The sequence below is a fragment of the Babylonia areolata genome, chromosome 9, assembly GCF_041734735.1.
Source record: "Babylonia areolata isolate BAREFJ2019XMU chromosome 9, ASM4173473v1, whole genome shotgun sequence".
Lineage (NCBI taxonomy): Eukaryota > Metazoa > Mollusca > Gastropoda > Neogastropoda > Buccinidae > Babylonia > Babylonia areolata.
Genome location: NC_134884.1, coordinates 1,387,307 through 1,409,618, shown reverse-complemented (window position 1 = coordinate 1,409,618; position 22,312 = coordinate 1,387,307). Strand labels below are relative to the sequence as shown.

At 46.2% G+C, this 22,312-nt stretch overlaps 1 protein-coding gene across 1 annotated transcript in view; it reads left to right on the top strand.

Annotated features, from left to right (window-relative positions):
* LOC143285983 (uncharacterized) overlaps positions 1 to 21,776 on the top strand; it is a 44,939-nt gene extending 23,163 nt beyond the window's left edge. The window contains exons 9-21 of the mRNA XM_076593449.1: positions 205 to 666; positions 1,342 to 1,617; positions 4,956 to 5,249; positions 6,506 to 6,790; positions 9,339 to 9,512; positions 10,657 to 10,755; positions 11,642 to 11,731; positions 13,793 to 13,907; positions 14,688 to 14,806; positions 16,335 to 16,445; positions 18,982 to 19,130; positions 19,587 to 19,755; positions 21,641 to 21,776. Of these exons, the coding sequence (XP_076449564.1) occupies positions 205 to 666; positions 1,342 to 1,617; positions 4,956 to 5,249; positions 6,506 to 6,790; positions 9,339 to 9,512; positions 10,657 to 10,755; positions 11,642 to 11,731; positions 13,793 to 13,907; positions 14,688 to 14,806; positions 16,335 to 16,445; positions 18,982 to 19,130; positions 19,587 to 19,755; positions 21,641 to 21,682 (2,385 nt within the window). The 3' untranslated portion in view covers positions 21,683 to 21,776. The remainder of the gene's footprint in view (positions 1 to 204; positions 667 to 1,341; positions 1,618 to 4,955; positions 5,250 to 6,505; positions 6,791 to 9,338; positions 9,513 to 10,656; positions 10,756 to 11,641; positions 11,732 to 13,792; positions 13,908 to 14,687; positions 14,807 to 16,334; positions 16,446 to 18,981; positions 19,131 to 19,586; positions 19,756 to 21,640) is intronic.
* The last annotated feature ends 536 nt before the right edge of the window (positions 21,777 to 22,312 follow it).

Genomic DNA, 22,312 nt, shown 5'->3' with positions numbered 1-22,312 from the left:
CAGGGTATTGTGTGGAGAAGAAAGGTAAATGACCCGAAGAATCACCAAAAGCTTTCCTCCACTTTCCCAGCAACCAGCGAATCAGGACAAAGTTTTGTAACTCTCCTTCAGCTGAAGAGAGAGAGGGGTCACAGAGAGAGAGGTAGAGAGAGAAAGAGCTTGAAATGAAATATGTGGGACTCACCGTGTTCGTTTTTCGGGCAGGTGTACCTGGAAAAGAAGGAAGCCCACAAGCAGTTCAACCGCGCAGTCTCCCCGCAGCCTCCCCCGACAGCCCCCACCACCACCACCTCCTCCTCCTCCCCTGACCCCAGCACCCCTCCTGCCCTGCCTCCGAGAGACGACCTCCCCCGCCCCCCGATACCGCCCCCCCGCACCCCTCGCCTCTCCAGTAAAGGGGAGGGAGGGGAGCGTCCACATTCCGGGGACCGGAGACCGGAGGGCGAGGCGAGGGAATCAAACCCACCGACCCCTCCCCCAAGGACTCCGGGTGGAGGGAGGGGGGTGGCGGTGGGCCCCCCTGTGAAGGCTGTGGAGTCCTACCAGATGAATGACACTCAGGATGAAGTCTTCTTCCTGCCCTCGGAGACCTTCCAGATCTCAGAACAGCAGCGTCAGATTCAACAGATGCGATTGGACGGCGCTGACCTCTTGAACTACGTCAAGGTCAGGTTGCTCTCTTCTTCTTCTTCTCTTTTTCGCGGCAGCTCTTGGTGTTTTGATTACTGAGTTGTGTTACTTTCATGCTGCTTATGATACCCTTTGGAATGCAGGGCAGAATGAAGAACTGCTTCTCTTGTTGGTTTTAGACCAGTCTGTGAATGGTACTCCAGGTGTGCTTGGTCTTTTAATGATTATCATCATGACTGAATTCATCTGTACAGTGCCTTTTCAGGTAAAACATTCCACTGTGCTGTACAGTGTCAAGATGCTGCTGCTGTCTGATTAATGCTGTCTCTTTATATCCCCGCTTAAGGTATCCACATAAACTTACACACATGCACACACACATGCAAGCACACAGGTGCTCACCACACAGGCTTGCACATATGCGTATCGGATGAGACGATAAACAGAGGTCCCATGTGCAGTACACACTTGGCTTACTGAAAAAGAACCCATGACAACGAGAGTGCTGTCCTCCAGCAGAATTCTGTAGAAGAAATCAACTCTGAGGGGTGAACAAATAAACATGCATGCACTCAAAGCCTGACTTGGCATGTTGGGTTATGTTGCTGGTCAGCCTTCTGCCTGGCAGATGTGTAGCGTATACATGGATTTGTCCAAAAATCAGTGACGCCTCATTAAGACAGTGAAACTGAAACTGCTCCGTGTCGCCAGGCAGGGGACCGGGAGGGGTTCATGGTGGAAGAACTGGAGATGGCCCTGCTGCAGAAGAAGAAGGAGGGGGGCCCAGCGGAGGCGCTGCGGTGGTTGCAAGGCGACTGGACCAAGCTAGTGCAGGTGGTTCGAGCCTCGGCCAAGAAGGAGGGCCAGCGTCTGGAGCACAATGATGTGGGCGACATCTCTGACCGCGAGGCCCGCACGGCGCTCTGTCAGACCAAGGGGGACACCGTGGCTGCCATCAAAGCCTGCGTGGCCCAGCGGAGAGAGCTGGTGAGTGGGTTCGGTGCTTCTGTTAGGTTTTCTGTTGGGAGCCACCGTGACAGAATCGGTGAGGCATTAGACTTCTGCTCTAGTGTTCACCAGTGATCAGGGTTTGAGTCCCTGTTTGGGCTTGGTGCTGTGTCCTGGGGAAAGGCACTGTACTCTGATGGTCCTCACTCCACCCAGGTGTCAATGGCATGGTGCTGTGTCCTGGGGAAAGGCACTTTACTCTGATGGTCCTCACTCCACCCAGGTGTCAATGGCATGGTGCTGTGTCCTGGGGAAAGGCACTGTACTCTGATGTTCCTCACTCCACCCAGGTGTCAATGGCATGGTGCTGTGTCCTGGGGAAAGGCACTTTACTCTGATGTTCCTCACTCCACCCAGGTGTCAATGGCATGGTGCTGTATCCTGGGGAAAGGCACTGTACTCTGATGTTCCTCACTCCACCCAGGTGTCAATGGCATGGTGCTGTGTCCTGGGGAAAGGCACTTTACTCTGATGGTCCTCACTCCACCCAGGTGTCAGTGGCATGGTGCTGTGTCCTGGGGAAAGGCACTTTACTCTGATGGTCCTCACTCCACCCAGGTGTCAATGGCATGGTGCTGTGTCCTGGGGAAAGGCACTGTACTCTGATGTTCCTCACTCCACCCAGGTGTCAATGGCATGGTGCTGTGTCCTGGGGAAAGGCACTTTACTCTGATGGTCCTCACTCCACCCAGGTGTCAATGGCATGGTGCTGTGTCCTGGGGAAAGGCACTTTACTCTGATGGTCCTCACTCCACCCAGGTGTCAATGGCATGGTGCTGTGTCCTGGGGAAAGGCACTTTACTCTGATGGTCCTCACTCCACCCAGGTGTCAATGGCATGGTGCTGTGTCCTGGGGAAAGGCACTTTACTCTGATGGTCCTCACTCCACCCAGGTGTCAATGGCATGGTGCTGTGTCCTGGGGAAAGGCACTTTACTCTGATGGTCCTCACTCCACCCAGGTGTCAATGGCATGGTGCTGTGTCCTGGGGAAAGGCACTTTACTCTGATGGTCCTCACTCCGCTCAGGTGTCAACTGATACCTGACTTGTATGGGGAAAGTTGAAATGGTAGAAGGGGGAAAAAAAAAAGATTGACGCTGGTATGTGAATAGAAAAGGTTGACTATACAGTATGTTGATGAATTTGTTGTTGGTGGTGTATTGCTGGGAAGGCTTGACTCCCAGGTGCGTTAATAATATGTTCATAAAATAGATTGATTCTCTACTCTGTTAATAACCATGTTAAGAAAAACCATTGACTTTTTTCAGGTGTGTTAATAGAAAAGATGTACTCTCTGGTTTGTTAATGAATATATTGATAAGTATGATTGACCCACCCTTTTATGTTAATAGAAAAGATTGACTCTTTGGTATGTTGATAGATAATATTATGATTGACTCTAGTCTACATGGTATGATAATAGATAAGATTGACTCCCTGGTATGTTGATAAAAATGATTGACTCTCCCTGGTTTTATGATAGAAAAGATTTACTCTCTTGTACATTGATAAAAATGATTGACTCTCCCTGGAATGATAATAGAAAAGATTTACTCTCTAGTACATTGATAAAAATGATTGACTCTCCCTGGTATGATAATAGACAAGATTTACTCTCTGGTACGTTGATAAAAATGATTGACTCTCCCTGGTATAATAGAAAAGATTTACTCTCTGGTATGTTGATAAAAACAATTGACTCTCCCTGGAATGATAATAGAAAAGATTTACTCTCTAGTACATTGATAAAAATGATTGACTCTCCCTGGAATGATAATAGAAAAGATTTACTCTCTGGTACATTGATAAAAATGATTGACTCTCCCTGGAATGATAATAGAAAAGATTTACTCTCTAGTACATTGATAAAAACAATTGACTCTCCCTGGAATGATAATAGAAAAGATTTACTCTCTGGTACATTGATAAAAATGATTGACTCTCCCTGGAATGATAATAGAAAAGATTTACTCTCTAGTACATTGATAAAAATGATTGACTCTCCCTGGAATGATAATAGAAAAGATTTACTCTCTAGTACATTGATAAAAATGATTGACTCTCCCTGGAATGATAATAGAAAAGATTCACTCTCTAGTACATTGATAAAAACAATTGACTCTCCCTGGAATGATAATAGAAAAGATTCACTCTCTAGTACATTGATAAAAATGATTGACTCTCCCTGGAATGATAATAGAAAAGATTCACTCTCTAGTACATTGATAAAAATGATTGACTCTCCCTGGAATGATAATAGAAAAGATTTACTCTCTAGTACATTGATAAAAATGATTGACTCTCCCTGGAATGATAATAGAAAAGATTTACTCTCTAGTACATTGATAAAAATGATTGACTTCCCCTGGTATGATAATAGAAAAGATTTACTCTCTGGTATGTTGATAAAAATGATTGACTTCCCCTGGTATGCTACTGGAAAACATTGACTGTCCCTGGTATGCTGATAGAAAAGATTGACTCTCTGGGATGTTAATAGAAAAGATTTACCCTTCCTGTTTTGTAGATAGAATTGATAGGTCGGATGGATATTTCTTGTAGCTTTGTGTCAGATTATTTGGTGTTTTCTTATTTTCTTCTCCATTTAAAAGAAAAGTGTGTGTGTATGTGTGTATGCCTTTTTCCCCCCTTCATCTTGTTCATATTATACTTGTCCAAAAAAGTGGATAACTGCCAAGGAAGAGCTGCCTGTGTCCCAGCCTTCCTATGCTGAGCCCTAGACACAGTAGATACAAACTCACTTCTCAAGATGTAATAGACCAGGGGACGGATAGCCAGCCTTTCACCTTTAACCCTGTGTGAGGCAGTATGACCGCCTCTTGAACCCTAGACACAGTAAAATACAAACTCACTTCTCCCGATGTAAAAGACCAAGGGACGGCTAGTCAGCCTTTCACCTTTAACCTTGTGTGCGGCAGTACAGCCGCCTGAACCCCAGTTACTTAACCTTTCAACTGTGCAGCTGTACGGCCACCTCTTGGGCTATGGACACAGTAGATAATAAACTCACTGCCTCGATGTTAAAAGGTCACAAGACAGCCAGCTAACCTTTCACCTTTAACCCTGTGCAGCAGTATGGCTGCCTCTTGAGTCCTGTACACAGTAGGTAACAAACTCACTGCCTCCGATGTAAAAAGGCCACGGGACGGCCAGCTAACCTTTCACCTTTAACCCTGTGTAGCAGTATGGCTGCCTCTTGAGTCATAGACACAGTAGGTAACAAACTCACTGCCCCCGATGTAAAAAGGCCACGGGACGGCCAGCTAACCTTTCACCTTTAACCCTGTGTGCGGCAGTATGGCCGCCTGAACCCCAGCAGTGCCTATGCACGGGAGGAGGTGCTGCAGACCATGTTCCAGGCCCAGGGAGACGAGGACGCAGCCAGACACCTGCTGCACAGCGCTGTGCTGCAGCCCTTCCTGGAGCGCGTGTGGGCAGGCAGCGAGCGGGAGGAGGGGGGTGCGGCCAGCAGCACTCTGCTCCAGATGGCGATGTCGTCGGAGCGCGGCAACTGTCAGAGCGTGTCCACCAGCGTCATCGCCCACGCCGACTTCCAGCGAACCATCATGGATCGTAGTGTGGACAGGGAGGTAGGTGGGGGTGTGTGTCTGTCTGTCTGGGGTCTTTCACTCTGTGTGTGTGTGTGTGTGTCTGTCTGTCTGTCTGGGGCCTTTCACTCTCTGTATGTGTCTGTGTGTGTGTGTTTGGGAGGTGTGTGTCTGATGGCGGGGGATGAGGGGGGGTAGGTGTCCACATTAATTGGAATGGAAACTGAACTGAACTGATATTACATTGAACTGAACTGAATTGACATTGAATCTAATAGAAATGGAATAGAATTGACATTGAATCTAATAGAAATGGAATAGAACTGACATTGAATCTAATAGAAATGGAATAGAACTGACATTGAATCTGATAGAAATGGAATAGAACTGACATTGAATGGATTTGAACTGAAATGGAATTGAAACTGACATTACATTGAATTGAACTGACGTTGAATTTAGATGCAATAGAAGTGACATTACATTGAAATTCAAACTGACATTACATTGAATTGAACTGACATTGAATCAATTCAAATTGAAATTAAAACTGACATTGCATTAAATTGAACTGTTATTGAATCAGTTTGAACTGACATTGAATTGAAATCGACATTACATTGAATTGATGTGAACTGAAATTGAACTGAAACTGACATTACATTGAATCGATTTGAACTGACGTTGAATTGAAACTGACATTACATTGCAATTGAAACTGACTTTACATTGAATAAAACTGAACACTGAATCAATTCAAACTGACGTTGAATTGAAACTGACATTGCATTGCAATTGAAACTGACATTATACTGACATTACATTGCAATTGAAACTGACATTACATTAAATTGAAACTGACTTTACATTGAATTGAAGCTGAACATTGAATCGATTGGAACTGACATTGAATTGAAACTGACATTACGTTGAAATTGAAACTGACTTTACATTGAATTGAAGCTGAACATTGAATCGATTGGAACTGACGTTGAATTGAAACTGACAGTACATTGAATTGAAACTGACTTGACATTGAATTGAAGCTGAACATTGAATCGATTGGAACTGACATTGAATTGAAACTGACAGTACATTGAAATTGAAACTGACTTGACATTAAATTGAAGCTGAACATTGAATCAGTTCAAACTGACATTGAATTGAAACTGACATTACATTGAATTGAAACTGACTTGACATTGAATTGAAGCTGAACATTGAATCGATTCAAACTGACATTGAATTGAAGCTGAACATTGAATTGATCGGAACTGACGTTGAATTGACCCCTCCAGCGGAGGATCCGGATGATCCTGGTGGAGGGCCAGCTGAAGAGCTGGGGTCGGGCGGAGATGGTCATCAAGCTGCTGGACATCGACCTGCCCCAGACCTACCCCCCGCCCCCCAACACCCCCTCCTCCTCCACAGCCACCGGAGGGGTGCAGGACGATGACAGTGCTCTCCCCTACACCCTGGAGGACGTGGTGGAGGCGGTGAGGAACTGTCGCGACCGGCAGTCGGCCCGGGTGTACCTGACCCAGGAGTGCTCCACCTGCTTCTCCAACTACCCCATGAGCAAGGTGGGGTGGGGGGGGAGGGGGTGTGTGTGTGTGTGTCCACCTGCTTCTCCAACTGCCCCATGAGCAAGGTGGGGGGGGTGGGGTGTGTGTTGGTGAGTGGGTGGATGTGTGTGTGTGTGTGTGTGTGTATTGCTAGTGTGTGAGTGGATGTGTGTGTGTGAGTGAGTGTATTGCTAGTGTGTGGGTGGATGTGTGTGTGTGATTGTATTGCTAGTGTGTGGGTGGATGTGTGTGTGTGAGTGGATGTGTGTGTGAGTGTATTGCTAGTGTGTGAGTGGATGTGTGTGTGTGTGAGTGTATTGCTAGTGTGTGGGTGGATGTGTGTGTGTGAGTGTATTGCTAGTGTGTGTGTGGATGTATGTGTGTGTGAGTGTATTGCTAGTGTGTGTGTGTGTGTGTGTGTGTGAGTGTATTGCTAGTGTGTGAGTGGATGTGTGTGTGAGTGAGTGTGTTGCTAGTGTGTGAGTGGATGTGTGTGTGTGAGTGAGTGTATTGCTAGTGTGTGAGTGGATGTGTGTGTGAGTGTATTGCTAGTGTGTGGATGTGTGTGTGTGTGTGTGTGTATTACTAGTGTGTGTGTGGATGTGTGTGTGTGAGTGAGTGTATTGCTAGTATGTGGGTGGATGTGTGTGTGTGAGTGTATTGCTAGTGTGTGGATGTGTGTGTGTGTGTGAGTGTATTACTAGTGTGTGTGTGGATGTGTGTGAGTGTATTGCTAGTGTGTGTGTGGATGTGTGTGTGTGAGTGTATTGCTAGTGTGTGCGTAGATGTGTGTGTGTGTGTGAGTGTATTGCTAGTGTGTGTGTGGATGTGTGTGTGTGTGTGTGAGTGTGTTGCTAGTGTGTGAGTGGAGGTGTGTGTGTGAGTGTATTGCTAGTGTGTGGGTGGATGTGTGTGTGTGAGTGTATTGCTAGTGTGTGGGTGGATGTGTGTGTGAGTGTATTGCTAGTGTGTGGATGTGTGTGTGAGTGTATTGCCAGTGTGTTGGTGGATGTGTGTGTGAGTGTATTGCTAGTGTGTGCGTGGATGTGTGTGTGTGAGTGTATTGCTAGTGTGTGTGTGTGTGAGTGTATTGTTAGTGTGTGGGTGGATGTGTGCATGTTTGTGTGGATGTGACACTGTTTGTGTTGATGTGTTGGTGAGTAGGTGGATGTGTGTGTGTGTGTGTATGCATGTGTGTGAATGTATGTGTTGGTGGATGGGTTGATGTGTGTGTGTACGTGTGTGAGTGGATGGATGTATGTGTGTGTATGTGAATTTATGTGTAGGTGAGTAGGTGGATGTGTGTGTGTGTGTGCATGTGTGTCTGTGTGTGTGCATGTCATTAGAGACAGAAATATATCGTGAATTTCATTTTAAGCTGAATATTTCTTCTTCTTTTTTTCTTTTTTAATGTATGTATTTATGCCTTTTTGTTCTTATGCTTCAGTTTATGTGATTCTTGGTGAATGTATATGAACACACACAAAAGTTTTACCCTTTAGAGTGAATAATAATGTGTTATTATGTTGTATTGTAAGGTGGGTGTTGCCACACACACACACACACACATTCCACAACAACAATAAAGAAATATATGAAGAAATGGACAGTGAAGAAAAGAATGCTGATGTTGTCTATCTATCTCATTTACTACGTCAAGGACTGATCAGCTCGTTTGGGTCATACAAAAGGTCAGTCATCTACTATCTTTTTTTCAAAATTTAAATAGACAAAGAAAGGAGTCTGCATCAATGGGTCATAAGTATAATAGACAAAGAAAGGAGTCTGCATCAATGGGTCATAAGTATGTTAGTTAAATGTTATTTTAGGTAAAAAGATCCTCTTTTTTAGTTAACAGTTGATGTGCAGTGATGGCCAAGAGGTAACGCGTCCGCCTAGGAAGCGAGAGAATCTGAGTGCGCTGGTTCGAATCACGGCTCAGCTGCCGATATTTTCTCCCCCTCCACTAGACCTTGAGTGGTGGTCTGTGTGCTAGTCATTCGGATGAGACAATAAACCCAGGTCCCATGTGCAGCATGCACTTAGCGCACGTAAAAGAACCCACGGCAACAAAAGGGTTGTTCCTGGCAAAATTCTGTAGAAAAATCCACTTCGATAGGAAAAACAAATAAAACTACAAGCAGGAAAAAAATACAAAAAAATGGGTGGCGCTGTAGTATAGCAACGCGCTCTCCCTGGGGAGAGCAGCCCGAATTTCACACAGAGAAATCTGTTGTGATAAAAAGAAAGAAACCAGACAAGATGGCGTGGAGAGCCTTGGCCAAAGGAATGATTCAGCACTTGTAGCTTTTAGGGGCGTTTGATTGGCTGAGAGCGGACCGGGCAAGACGGCTGGTCTTTTCACTGTTAGCCGCGCGAAATTAGGCCAAGCAGAGCAAACCGATAGACCTAGTTTACATCAGTTTGACATGGTGAGCATATGTAACACCAAACATGGAGTATAATACAAACTCCTCCTACAAATACAAATGTGTAACTTGAACAGATCTGGCCACACGCTCTGTCGTCAACCTCACTGACACCTGAAGTGTTCTGTGTTTGTCAGATCCGCAACCTGAACTTCTGCCAGTGCAAGATGTGCCAGAACTGCCTGAAGCAGAACTTTGAGGTGGTGATCCGGGAGAAGCACGTCCGGCACTGGACCTGCCCCATCTGCAGTCAGCCGGACCTCAACAATGCAGACACTGCCTCCGAGTACCTCGGGTTCCTTGCCATGCTGGTAATCACATACTGCTGCTGCTGCCTCAGCTGCTGCTGTTGGTGATGCTGTTGTTGTTGATGTTGTTGCTGCTACTACTGCTGTTGGTGATGCTGTTGTTGTTGATGTTGCTGCTACTGCTGCTGCTGCTACTACTACTACTGCTTGCTGCTACTACTACTGCTACTACTGCTGCTGCAGCTACTACTGCTACTACTGCTGCTGCTACTACTACTTCTACTACTACTACTGCGGCGGCGGCTGCTACTACTACTACTGCTGCTGCAGCTACTACTGCTACTACTGCTGCTGCTACTACTACTTCTACTACTGCTGCTGCTGCTGCTGCTGCTGCTGCTGCTACTACTACTACTACTGCTGCTGCTGCTGCTACTACTACTACTACTACTACTACTACTACTACTACTACTACTACTACTACTACTACTACTACTACTGCTGCTGCTGCTGCTGCTGCTGCTGTATGACAGTCATGTCTGACTATGACCATCAGAACAGCAGAGGAGGCAGCTGCTGTTCCGACTATCTGGGCCAGAATTTGACTATAGTGGAGAGTGTCTTGCCCAAGTTACATCTCCACTCTCTCGGCCAAGAGGGGTTTTAAGACAGTGTTGGGATGTTTCCCAAAGGCCAGCTGGCCCCCAAGGCTGCAGCACTAAGAGCCGGTACAGTCCTGCCTCCTAGTTTAACACAAAAGACCAAGCTGTAAGTGAATTTCATTTGCAGTGGAGACAACTAGAAAATGTGATTATTGATACTCAGGCATAGCATGTGCATTGATTCCTTGGAATGGGACATTGACTGTACAGGGTGTAGTGCAAGTTTGTGTGTCTGTGTGTGTGTGTGTATGTATGTGTTTGAGAATCATGTCATATTTTGCAGCTGACAGGAGATGTATTAATTACGACAGATGGGTGATGAGCCATGTCATGTTTTGCAGCTGACGGATGTATGAACCGTGTCATGTTTTGCAGCTGACGGATGTATGAACCGTGTCATGTTTTGCAGCTGATGGGTGCATGAACCGTGTCATGTTTTGCAGCTGACAGATGTATGAACCGTGTCATGTTTTGCAGCTGACAGATGCATGAACCGTGTCATATTTTGCAGCTGACAGATGCATGAACCGTGTTATCTTTTGCAGCTTCAGACGCAAGTCGACCGAGAAGTGTACGAACTGTTTGAGACCAAAGTGCGAGACTGGCATCTCCAAAAGGATCCCAACTTTCGCTGGTGTGCACATGTGAGTCCACTTTGTCGACATTCCCAGCAGTCTCAGCTGTGTAATTGTGTGTGTGTGTAAGACGATTTTCATTTTATTATGGAATGTTCCAAAATTTGCAGTTCTTCAACATGAGTTAATTCTGAAGGAATATTTTGATTCTGAAATCAGTTTTTAAATTTGCAACTTATTGAAAGCAGGAGGAAAGTGGGGAAATTCATCTAAATGTGAATAATTACACATTTTACAAGTTGATAGGATCATTGTTCATGTGTTTAAGTCAAAATTTTCATTGCTGTGATTGCTGTGTGTATTTAAATTCTAGTGTATGATACCATTGAGGTGACTTTATGTCTTCCTTGTGGGGTCAAAGGATGAAATATTCTTGAGTATTGTCAGCTCTTTAATGTGTGTCAGTGAATACTGACTCCAAATAAGTAGGCTGGACACTGTTGATATTGTGTGTAAGGGTGTCTGTTGGTATGGTCACTGACCACTTCATCACAACTGCTGGTCAGTCAGTGTGTACATATCTGTGTGTGTGTGTGTGTGTGTAAGTGTGTGTGTGTGTGAAACATGACTGAACAAGAGGAAACAAGTGATGAGCACTCAAAGGCAGCTGCTAGTGGGCTGTACCCAGGTAGACATCCTGTTGTGCAAGTGGCTCTGTGTCTGTAAAGAGCTTGGAACTTGGCCTCTGACCGAAGATAGGCGCTATTCAAGTATCATTAATAACAAGAAGAAGAAGAATTAGAATGATTACAGTGATAATAGTAATGACAATAATGATGATAATAATGACAGTGATGCTATCAACAACAATAATAAGAATGATAATAATATAATGTTAATAATAACAACAATGATAATGATGGTAACGGTAATGATAATAGTTTTATGTCCACAGTGCGGGAATGGTTTTATTGCCGATGAGCAGCAGTTGTGCATGGCGTGCCCTCACTGTCACGAAAAGACCTGCTACAGCTGCAAGAAACAGGTGGGTGGGGTGTGACAGTCAGTCGTGGTTAGACTATGACCATCAGTACAGCAGAGGAGTTTGTGGTTCCACTATGACTATCAGTACAGCAGAGGAACTCGTGGTTCCACTATGACTATCAGTACAGCAGAGGAGTTTGTGGTTCCACTATGACCATCAGTACAGCAGAGGAGCTCGTGGTTCCATGACCATCAGTACAGCAGAGGAGCTCGTGGTTCCACTATTGTATTTGTTTGTATTTGTATTTATTTTTATCACATCAGATTTCTCTGTGTGAAATTCGGGCTGCTCTCCCCAGGGAGAGCGCGTCGCTACACAACAGCGCCACCCATTTTTTGTATTTTTTCCTGCGTGTAGTTTATCGTCTCATCTGAATGACTAGCATCCAGACCACCACTCAAGGTCTAGTGGAGGGGGAGAAAATATCGGCGGCTGAGCCGTGATTCGAACCAGCGGACTCAGATTCTCTCGCTTCCTAGGTGGACGCGTTACCTCTAGGCCATCACTCTACTATGACCATCAGTACAGCAGAGGAGCTCGTGGTTCCACTATGACCATCAGTACAGCAGAGGAGCTCGTGGTTCCACTATGACCATCAGTACAGCAGAGGAGCTCGTGGTTCCGCTATGACCATCAGTACAGCAGAGGAGCTCGTGGTTCCACTATGACCATCAGTACAGCAGAGGAGCTAACTGCTGTCCTGACTATCTGGTTTAGAATTTGATTATAGGACAGTGTCTTGCCCAAGTTACATCCCCACTCTCTCCGCCAAGAGGGTTTTAGTACTGTCAGCATTTGGATAGTTCCCAAAGGCCAGCTAGCCCCCAAGGCTGCATCACTAAGAGCCAGTGCAGTTTTGCCTCCTAGTTTGAGAGTCATTGTCCTTCACAAAAGACTGAGCTGTAAAGGATTTCCCATTGACTGGAGAAACCATCGATAACACAGCTCTCACTTTGCTGTTGGACCAACTCTCTCTCTCTGTCTCTCTCGGTTTCCCCCTCTCTCTGTCTCTCTGTCTCTCTCTGTCTTTCTCCCCCTCTCTCTCTCTCTCTGTTGAGTGAATTGTGTGATGTGTTGATGGTGTGTTGAGTGAATTGTGTGACGTGTTGATGGTGTGTTGAGTGAATTATGTGACGTGTTGATGGTGTGTTGAATGAATTGTGTGATGTGTTGATGGTGTGTTCAGTGAATTGTGTGATGTGTTGATGGTGTGTTCAGTGAATTGTGTGACATGTTGATGGTGTGTTCTGTGAATTGTGTGACATGTTGATGGTGTGTTGAGTGAATTGTGTGACATGTTGATGGTATGTTGAGTGAATTGTGTGATGTGTTGATGGTGTGTTGAATGAATTGTGTGATGTGTTGATGGTGTGTTGAGTGAATTGTGTGATGTGTTGATGGTGTGTTCAGTGAATTGTGTGTTGTGTTGATGGTGTGTTCAGTGAATTGTGTGACATGTTGATGGTGTGTTGAGTGAATTGTGTGATGTGTTGATGGTGTGTTGAGTGAATTCTGTGAAGTGTTGATGGTGTGTTGAGTGAATTGTGTGATGTGTTGAGGGTGTGTTGAGTGAATTGTGTGATGTGTTGAGGGTGTGTTGAGTGAATTGTGTGAAGTGTTGATGGTGTGTTGAGTGAATTGTGTGATGTGTTGATGGTGTGTTGAGTGAATTGTGTGACGTGTTGATGGTGTGTTGAGTGAATTGTGTGAAGTGTTGATGGTGTGTTGAGTGAATTGTGTGATGTGTTGAGGGTGTGTTGAGTGAATTGTGTGATGTGTTGATGGTGTGTTCTGTGAATTGTGTGATGTGTTGATGGTGTGTTGAGTGAATTGTGTGATGTGTTGATGGTGTGTTCTGTGAATTGTGTGATGTGTTGATGATGTGTTCTGTGAATTGTGTGATGTGTTGATGATGTGTTCTGTGAATTGTGTGATGTGTTGATGGTGTGTTGAGTGAATTGTGTGATGTGTTGATGGTGTGTTGAGTGAATTGTGTGATGTGTTGATGGTGTGTTGAGTGAATTGTGTGATGTGTTGATGATGTGTTGATGGTGTGTTCAGTGGGAGGACCAGCACGAGGGGTTGACGTGTTCAGAGTTTGAACAGTGGAAGATTGACAACGACCCCAACAACCAGGCCGTGGGACTCGCACGCCACCTGGAGGAGAACGGCATCGGTACACACTCTCTGTCTCTCTGTCTGTCTGTCTCTTTGTGTTTGTATCTGTCTCTGTCTCTCTGTCTGTCACTTTCTCTGTGTCTGTCTGTCTGTGTGTGTGTGTTTGTGTCTGTCTGTCTCTGTCTCTCAGTCTGTGTGTGTGTGGGTGTATGCGTGTGTGTGTGTGTCTCTGTCTTTCTCTGTGTGTCGTATTGGTACACACACTTCCTCTGTCTGTTTCTGTCTTTCTGTGTATGTGTCTCTCTGTGTCTTTCCCTGTCTCTCTCTGTTTCTCTCTCTTTTTCCCTCTCTTTCTCTGTCTCTCAGTTTTTCTCTCTCTGTCTCTCTGTTTCCCCCTCTGTCTGTCTCTGTCTCTCTCTCTCTCTCTCTGTGTCTCTCAGTTCCTTCTCTATCTGTCTCTCTCTCTCTATTTTCCTCTATCTGTCTCTCACACAGTTTCCCTTTCTGTCTCTCTCAGTTTCACTCTCTCTCTCTGTCTTAGTTTGTTGTACTTTTGCATATTTTTTTGCGTAAACTATGACATATACTCTGGATTTGTGGCAATCCAAGGATGGTCTTAGGGTTTGGTTTCTTAATATGAATTACCCTCACAATAAATTAGCCAATATGTCGCACATTTTGACGAACTCGTTACCAGTGAAACAGTTTGATGGTGTTGAGCCGTCCTGTGTGCAGACTGCCCCAGCTGCAAGATGCGCTATGCCCTGGCCAAAGGGGGCTGTATGCACTTCAAGTGAAGTGTCCTCAGTTTAATGGTGTTGAGCCGTCCTGTGTGCAGACTGTCCCAGCTGCAAGATGCGCTATGCCCTGGCCAAAGGGGGCTGTATGCACTTCAAGTGTCCTCAGTGCGGCCACGAGTTCTGCAGCGGATGCTACCAGCCCTTCTATCAGCGAGGGGTAGGTCACATCTTGGCTGTCACCTGTTGGTGTGGTGCTCTGAATTCCAGTAGACAGGACATTTGGGTGCAAAGATTTTCTTTTGGTACTGCAGAGCTAATCTTAAGAGAAAATTAATGTAGTGTGTAAAAAGTCTCTTTTAATTACACATACTTAACCGTGACCCACTAGTGCAGACTCTGGCAGGGGTCTGATTCCTGTCCTGTGCAAACTACTACCCTCCTATGCGGAGAAAATGAAAATAGCTACGGCTGATAACCTCCCGGAAGTAGGTTACTTCCCCTGTGCATCCCTGACTAGCAAAAAGTCTCTTTCATTTGGATTGAAATTCCACCAGTTCCTGAAGGTGTACAGCATACTAACTGGTTCATTCGAAAAATCAGAATATCCCAAATTTGTAAGTTTAAATTTATATAACTATTCAAACAGAATTGATGAATGGATATTATTTGGTGAATTGAGTAGGTGAATATGTTGCTGGATAATTATTGTACATGAAATAAATTCATTGTTTTTAGTCACCTGAAAGTATCCTTTTAGCCACAAAATTTCTTCTTCTTTTTTTTCATTCTTTAAATAACAGAACATGTGTATACCTGTTTGTGTCAAAGTATATGTGCATGAGTGCAAGGTTGCATTTGCATGACTGTGTATGTGGTAATTGAAAAGAAGTCAGGTTTAAGTCATGCACGCACACACACTCAGACATGTTAGATGCATGACCGTTTTTGTTTATTTTCCTTACCATCTAGGCAGCCATTCTCCATTTTCAGGGGTGTTCATGCTGGGTATGTTCTTCTTACCATAACCTATCGGGCGCTGACATGGATTAGAGGATCTTTAACATACGTATTTGATCTTCTGTGTGCGTATATACACGAAGGGGGTTCAGGCACTAGCAGGTCTGCACATATGCTGACCTGGGAGATTGGAAAAATCTCCGCCTTTTACCCACCTGGCGCCGTAACCAAGATTCGAACCTGGGACCCTGTGAGTGAAAGTCTCATTACACTTTAACCACTCGGCCAGTGCGCATGATGGTGTTTGAGGAGATTCAAACCACACATGAGGCACACAGCATCATAAGGCACACGGGCTGAAGGTGAGGAAGAAAGCGTTGCCTGATAATGACGGGAGCAGCAGCCTGGTGGTATTCAGCATTTTACATGAGGTCACAATTTATAAATGACAAAAGAACAAAATACATCAGTTGCACAAACTTCAGGCACACGTCACACAACTCAGCCAGCCAGCGCCCATGCTCACCCTTGCTGTGTGGGGGATGTGTAGTGGTGGTGTGGGTGTGTTACACATGTGTTCATCCCGGCACTGTAACACGCTCACCACCATCACTGTTTGCTATGTGTTATGCATGTGTTTGTGTTATGTGTTACAGATATGTTTGGGATGTGTTTGTGTTATGTGTTGCAAAATGTATTCGTGTTATGTGTTACAGATGTGTTTGTGTTATGTGTTACAGATATGTTCGTGTTATGTGTTACAGATGTATTCATGTTACGTGTTACAGATGTGTTCATCGCGGCACTGTAAGATGGGGGGTCTACACGCTCACCACCCACGTGACTGCTTCTTCTACCTCAGGGACGAGGATGTACCGTGCTTGCAGACTCTGCTCAAGGTACCGGTGTACCCCCCCCCCCCCCCCCCCCTGTTCGTATCCTCGTTGGTTTGATCCCTGAGTCAGATCCTGCTGGAGGGGCAAGGGGTGGGGCTGGGGGGCACTTTGAGGCTGTTACACTGTCATCGCTGTGTCCTCACACTGATCATGACAGAAGCAGGTTTTGGTGGTGGTGGGGTTTTTTTTTCGTTTTTTGGGGGGTTATGTAGATGGGTCTTTTTATTTTGATGCCTTCTTGAAGTTGAAATTGAGGGGTGAGGGGGACTCAGTGCAACACAGCATAGCACAGCACAGCACAGCACAGCACACAGCATAGCATAGCATAGCACAGCATAGCACAGCACAGCATAGCATAGCACAGCACAGCATAGCACAGCACAGCACAACTCAGCACAGCACAACACAGCACAGCACAGTACAGTACAGCATAGCACAGCACAGCTCAGCACAACACAACACAGCACAGCACAACATAGCACAGCACAGCTCAGCACAACATAGCACAGCACAGCTCAGCTCAGCACAGCTCAGCTCAGCTCAGCTCAGCACAGCTCAGCTCAGCTCAGCACAAAATACAAAGTGGTGTTCATCATGGATCTGTCACAACACAGCTCGATACAACTCTGTATGATGCAACACAGCACAACACACCACACCACACATCACAACACACATCACCACAACACAGCACACCACACCACACCACACATCACCACAACACATCACCACAACACAGCACACCACACCACACATCACAACACATCACCACAACACAGCACACCACACACCACACCACACATCACAACACATCACCACAACACAGCACACCACACCACACCACACATCACAACACATCACCACAACACAGCACACCACACCACACATCACAACACATCACCACAACACAGCACACCACACCACACCACACATCACAACACATCACCACAACACAGCACACCACACCACACCACACATCACAACACATCACCACAACACAGCACACCACACCACACCACACATCACCACAACACATCACCACAACACAGCACACCACACATCACAACACATCACCACAACACAGCACAGCACACCACACCACACATCACAACACATCACCACAACACAGCACACCACACCACACCACACATCACCACAACACATCACCACAACACAGCACACCACACATCACAACACATCACCACAACACAGCACACCACACCACACCACACATCACAACACATCACCACAACACAGCACACCACACCACACCACACATCACCACAACACAGCACACCACACCACACCACACATCACAACACATCACCACAACACAGCTCAACACAGCACACCACACATCACAACACACATCACACCACACATCACAACACACATCACAGCACCACACATCACCACAACACAGCTCAACAACACATGACATGACACACTACACGACACACCACCAAACCATGTTTCCAGGAGTCCAGAATGATGTTCAGAATGGACCACACCACACAACACAAGGCACCGCACCACACCACACCACTCCACACCACACAAGGCACCGCACCACACCACACCACTCCACACCACACAAGGCACCGCACCACACCACACCACTCCACACCACACCACACCACACCACACACCACACCACACCACACACCACACCACACCACACACCACAAGTCACCACACCACACAACACAAGGCACCACACCACACCACACCACACAACACAAGGCACCACACCACACCACACCACACCCCACCACACCACACCCCACAAGTCACCACACCACACCACACCACACCACACCACACCCCACAAGTCACCACACCACACCACACCCCACAAGTCACCACACCACACCCCACCACACCACACAACACAAGGCACCACACCACACCACACCACACCACACCACACCACACCCCACAAGTCACCACACCACACCACACCACACCACACACCACAAGTCACCACACCACACCGCACCACACCACACAACGCAATACAAGGCACGGCACCACACCACACCACACAACACCACACCACACAACAAGGCACCGCACCGCACCATACCACACCACACCACACCACACCACACCACTAATCTTCATTTCCAGGAGTCCCGAGTGGTGTTCAACACAGACCACACCACACCACACCACACCACTCTTCATTTCCAGGAGTCCTGAGTGGTGTTGAACACAGACCACACCACACCACACCACACCACACCACACCACTCTTCATTTCCAGGAGTCCTGAGTGGTGTTGAACACAGACCACACCACACCACACCACACCACACCACACCATACCACACCACACCACACCACACCACTCTTCATTTCCAGGAGTCCTGAGTGGTGTTGAACACAGACCACACCACACCACACCACACCATACCACACCACACCACACCACACCACACCAATCTTCATTTCCAGGAGTCCCGAGTGGTGTTCAACACAGACCACACCACACACACCACACCACACCACACCACACCACACCAATCTTTACTTCCAGGAGTCCCGAGTGGTGTTCAACACAGACCCCCCTGAGGGACAGGAGGACGTTCAGCACTGCCCGGTCATTGAACAGAAGGAGTTTGACTCGGGGCGGTCAGACGAGTCATGCGGCAAGGACACTGTGATGGGCCATGCTGGGCTCTGTGTGTAAGTCACCGTGTGTGTGTGTGTGTGTGTGTGAGTCACGACGCATGTTACGTGTGTAAGTCATCATGTGTGTTGTGTGTGTGTGTGTGAGTCCCGACGCATGTTACGTGTGTAAGTCACCATGTGTGTTGTGTGTGTATGTGTGAGCCACGATGCATGTTACGTGTGTAAGTCACCATGTGTGTTGTTGTGTGTATGTGTGAGTCACAACGCTTGTTACGTGTGTAAGTCACCATGTGTGTTGTGTGTGTGAGTCACGACGCATGTTACGTGTGTAAGTCACCATGTGTGTGTGTGTGTGTGAGTCACGACGCATGTTACGTGTGTAAGTCACCATATGTGTTGTTGTGTGTATGTGTGAGTCACGACACATGTTACAATACAATACAATACAATACAATACAATACAATACAGTCCACACAGGGCAGTATCATGACTGATGATGTGTGTTTCAGGAACCACTACAAGGAGTACCTGGTGGGCCTGATCAACAGGAACCGTGTGGACCCCGTGGTCATCATGACCCTGGACCGGCTGAAAACCCTGCTGAAGAGGTCAGACCTCAACTGCCCCAGACCCAGCAACAACGAGGCGGAGGAGAACTACCGCAAACGTCTGGTCAAGGTAGTGTTGTTAGTGATACCTGACAATGACAGGGTATTGTTAGTGATACCTGACAATGACAGGGTATTGTTAGTGATACCTGACAACGACAGGGTATTGTTAGTGATACCTGACAACGACAAGGTGTTGTTAGTGATACCTGACAACGACAAGGTGTTGTTAGTGATACCTGACAACGACAAGGTATTGTTAGTGATACCTGACAACTACAAGGTATTGTTGTTAGTGATACCTGACAACTACAAGGTATTGTTGTTAGTGATACCTGACAACGACAAGGTATTGTTAGTGATACCTGACAACGACAAGGTGTTGTTAGTGATACCTGACAACGACAAGGTGGTGTTGTTAGTGATACCTGACAACGACAAGGTATTGTTGTTAGTGATACCTGACAACGACAAGGTGGTGTTGTTAGTGATACCTGACAACTACAAGGTATTGTTAGTGATACCTGACAACGACAAGGTATTGTTGTTAGTGATACCTGACAACTACAAGGTATTGTTAGTGATACCTGACAACGACAAGGTGGTGTTGTTAGTGATACCTGACAACTACAAGGTATTGTTAGTGATACCTGACAACGACAAGGTATTGTTGTTAGTGATACCTGACAACTACAAGGTATTGTTAGTGATACCTGACAACTACAAGGTGTTGTTAGTGATACCTGACAACTACAAGGTGTTGTTAGTGATACCTGACAACTACAAGGTATTGTTAGTGATACCTGACAACTACAAGGTATTGTTAGTGATACCTGACAACTACAAGGTGTTGTTAGTGATACCTGACAACGACAAGGTGTTGTTGTTAGTGATACCTGACAACTACCACAACAAAATGTTGTTAGTGATACATGACAACTACCACACACACCAGGTCAAGATGTTGTTAGTGTTGACTTTGGGACGGAAGATATATGTGAAGGATGTATCAGTTTTCAAGCACAAACACACTACTGGCTGACCAGAGTGGCAGATTCTTCCACATGTTCTTATTATTATTATCATTGATGTTATTATTATTATTATTATTATCATTACTATTATTATTATTATCATTACTATTATTATTGTTGTTGTTGTTGATCTTTATGTAATTTGTATTTGTATTTGTATTTCTTTTTATCACAACAGATTTCTCTGTGTGAAATTCGGGTTGCTCTCTCCAGGGAGAGCGCGTCGCTACACTACAGTGCCACCCATTTTTTTGTATTTTTTCCTGCATGCAGTTTTTTTTGTTTTTCCTATCGAAGTGGATTTTTCTACAGAATTTTGCCAGGAACAACCCTTTTGTTGCCGTGGGTTTTTTTTATGTGCGCTAAGTGCATACTGCACATGGGACCTCGGTTTATCGTCTCATCCGAATGACTAGCGTCCAGACCACCACTCATGGTCTAGTGGAGGGGGAGAAAATATCGGCGGCTGAGCCATGATTCGAACCAGCACACTCAGATTCTCTCGCTTCCTAGGCGGACACGTTACCTCTAGGCCATCACACCGTCGTGTGGTCAGAGACCAAGCTGTGAGTGCTATACCAGCAGTCATTGTGACAGCAGGCTGCCTTACCTGGGTAGAGCTGACTGACACTGATCATTCCTTTCCTCTCATTGTGTGTTTCTCATCTCAGTGTGTGGGTGCGTATCTGTGAGTGTGTGTGAGTGTGTGTGTGTTTGTGTATGTGTGTGTGTGCATGTGTATGTGCGTGTGGGTTTGTGTGTGTGCCCTTTCTTTTAAAACGCCTACTAGAGCCCTGTTTGGAGAATAGGTACTATATGGATTCAAATTTTCACCATTATGATGATGATAATGATGATGATGATGATGATGATGATTATCACACATCAAATCTGTGGACACTGTTGCGTGGTTTGTTTCAGATTGTCAGAGACAAAGTTCCGCTCCCAAACCGAGGACTCTGAGAAGAGGCGGGTTGCCATAGCAGCGACCTGTGACCCCTATGTCTTCCTTCCTTCCTAATTCCTCCCCCCCCCCCCCCCTTCCGCCTGCTCAGCCAATCAGAACACTTTTGTCGGAGCGCAGACTGTGATCGTCTCCCTTCTGGGATCAATCCCCCTCCCCCCCACCTCCCCCCACACCACCACCTTCTCCCATCTTCCCCTCGGTGGCTGTAATCAATGGGTTGTCCAGTTATGTTGTTTGTTTTTTTCAGGTTGTAACACACATTGGTATGTAAGCTGCACTGCTTCATTTCGATTTGCAAACATGCCCCCCCCCTCCTCTCTCCCCCAGCACCCCCGCCCCCCCAGCAACTTCACCTCATCTACCATCTGGGGACACAGGCCACCACCAAGCACTCTCCAGCCATCCTGGTCCTGTGCCAGTCACGCTAGCTGTCCCCCCAAGTGTGGCCTGTCCTCTTCAGGTCTGCCTCCAGGTGTGGCCTGTCCTCTTCAGGTCTGCCTCCAGGTGTGGCCTGTCCTCTTCAGGTCTGCCTCCAGGTGTGGCCTGTCCTCTTCAGGTCTGCCTCCAGGTGTGGCCTGTCCTCTTCATGTCTGTCTCCAGGTGTGGCCTGTCCTCTTCATGTCTGC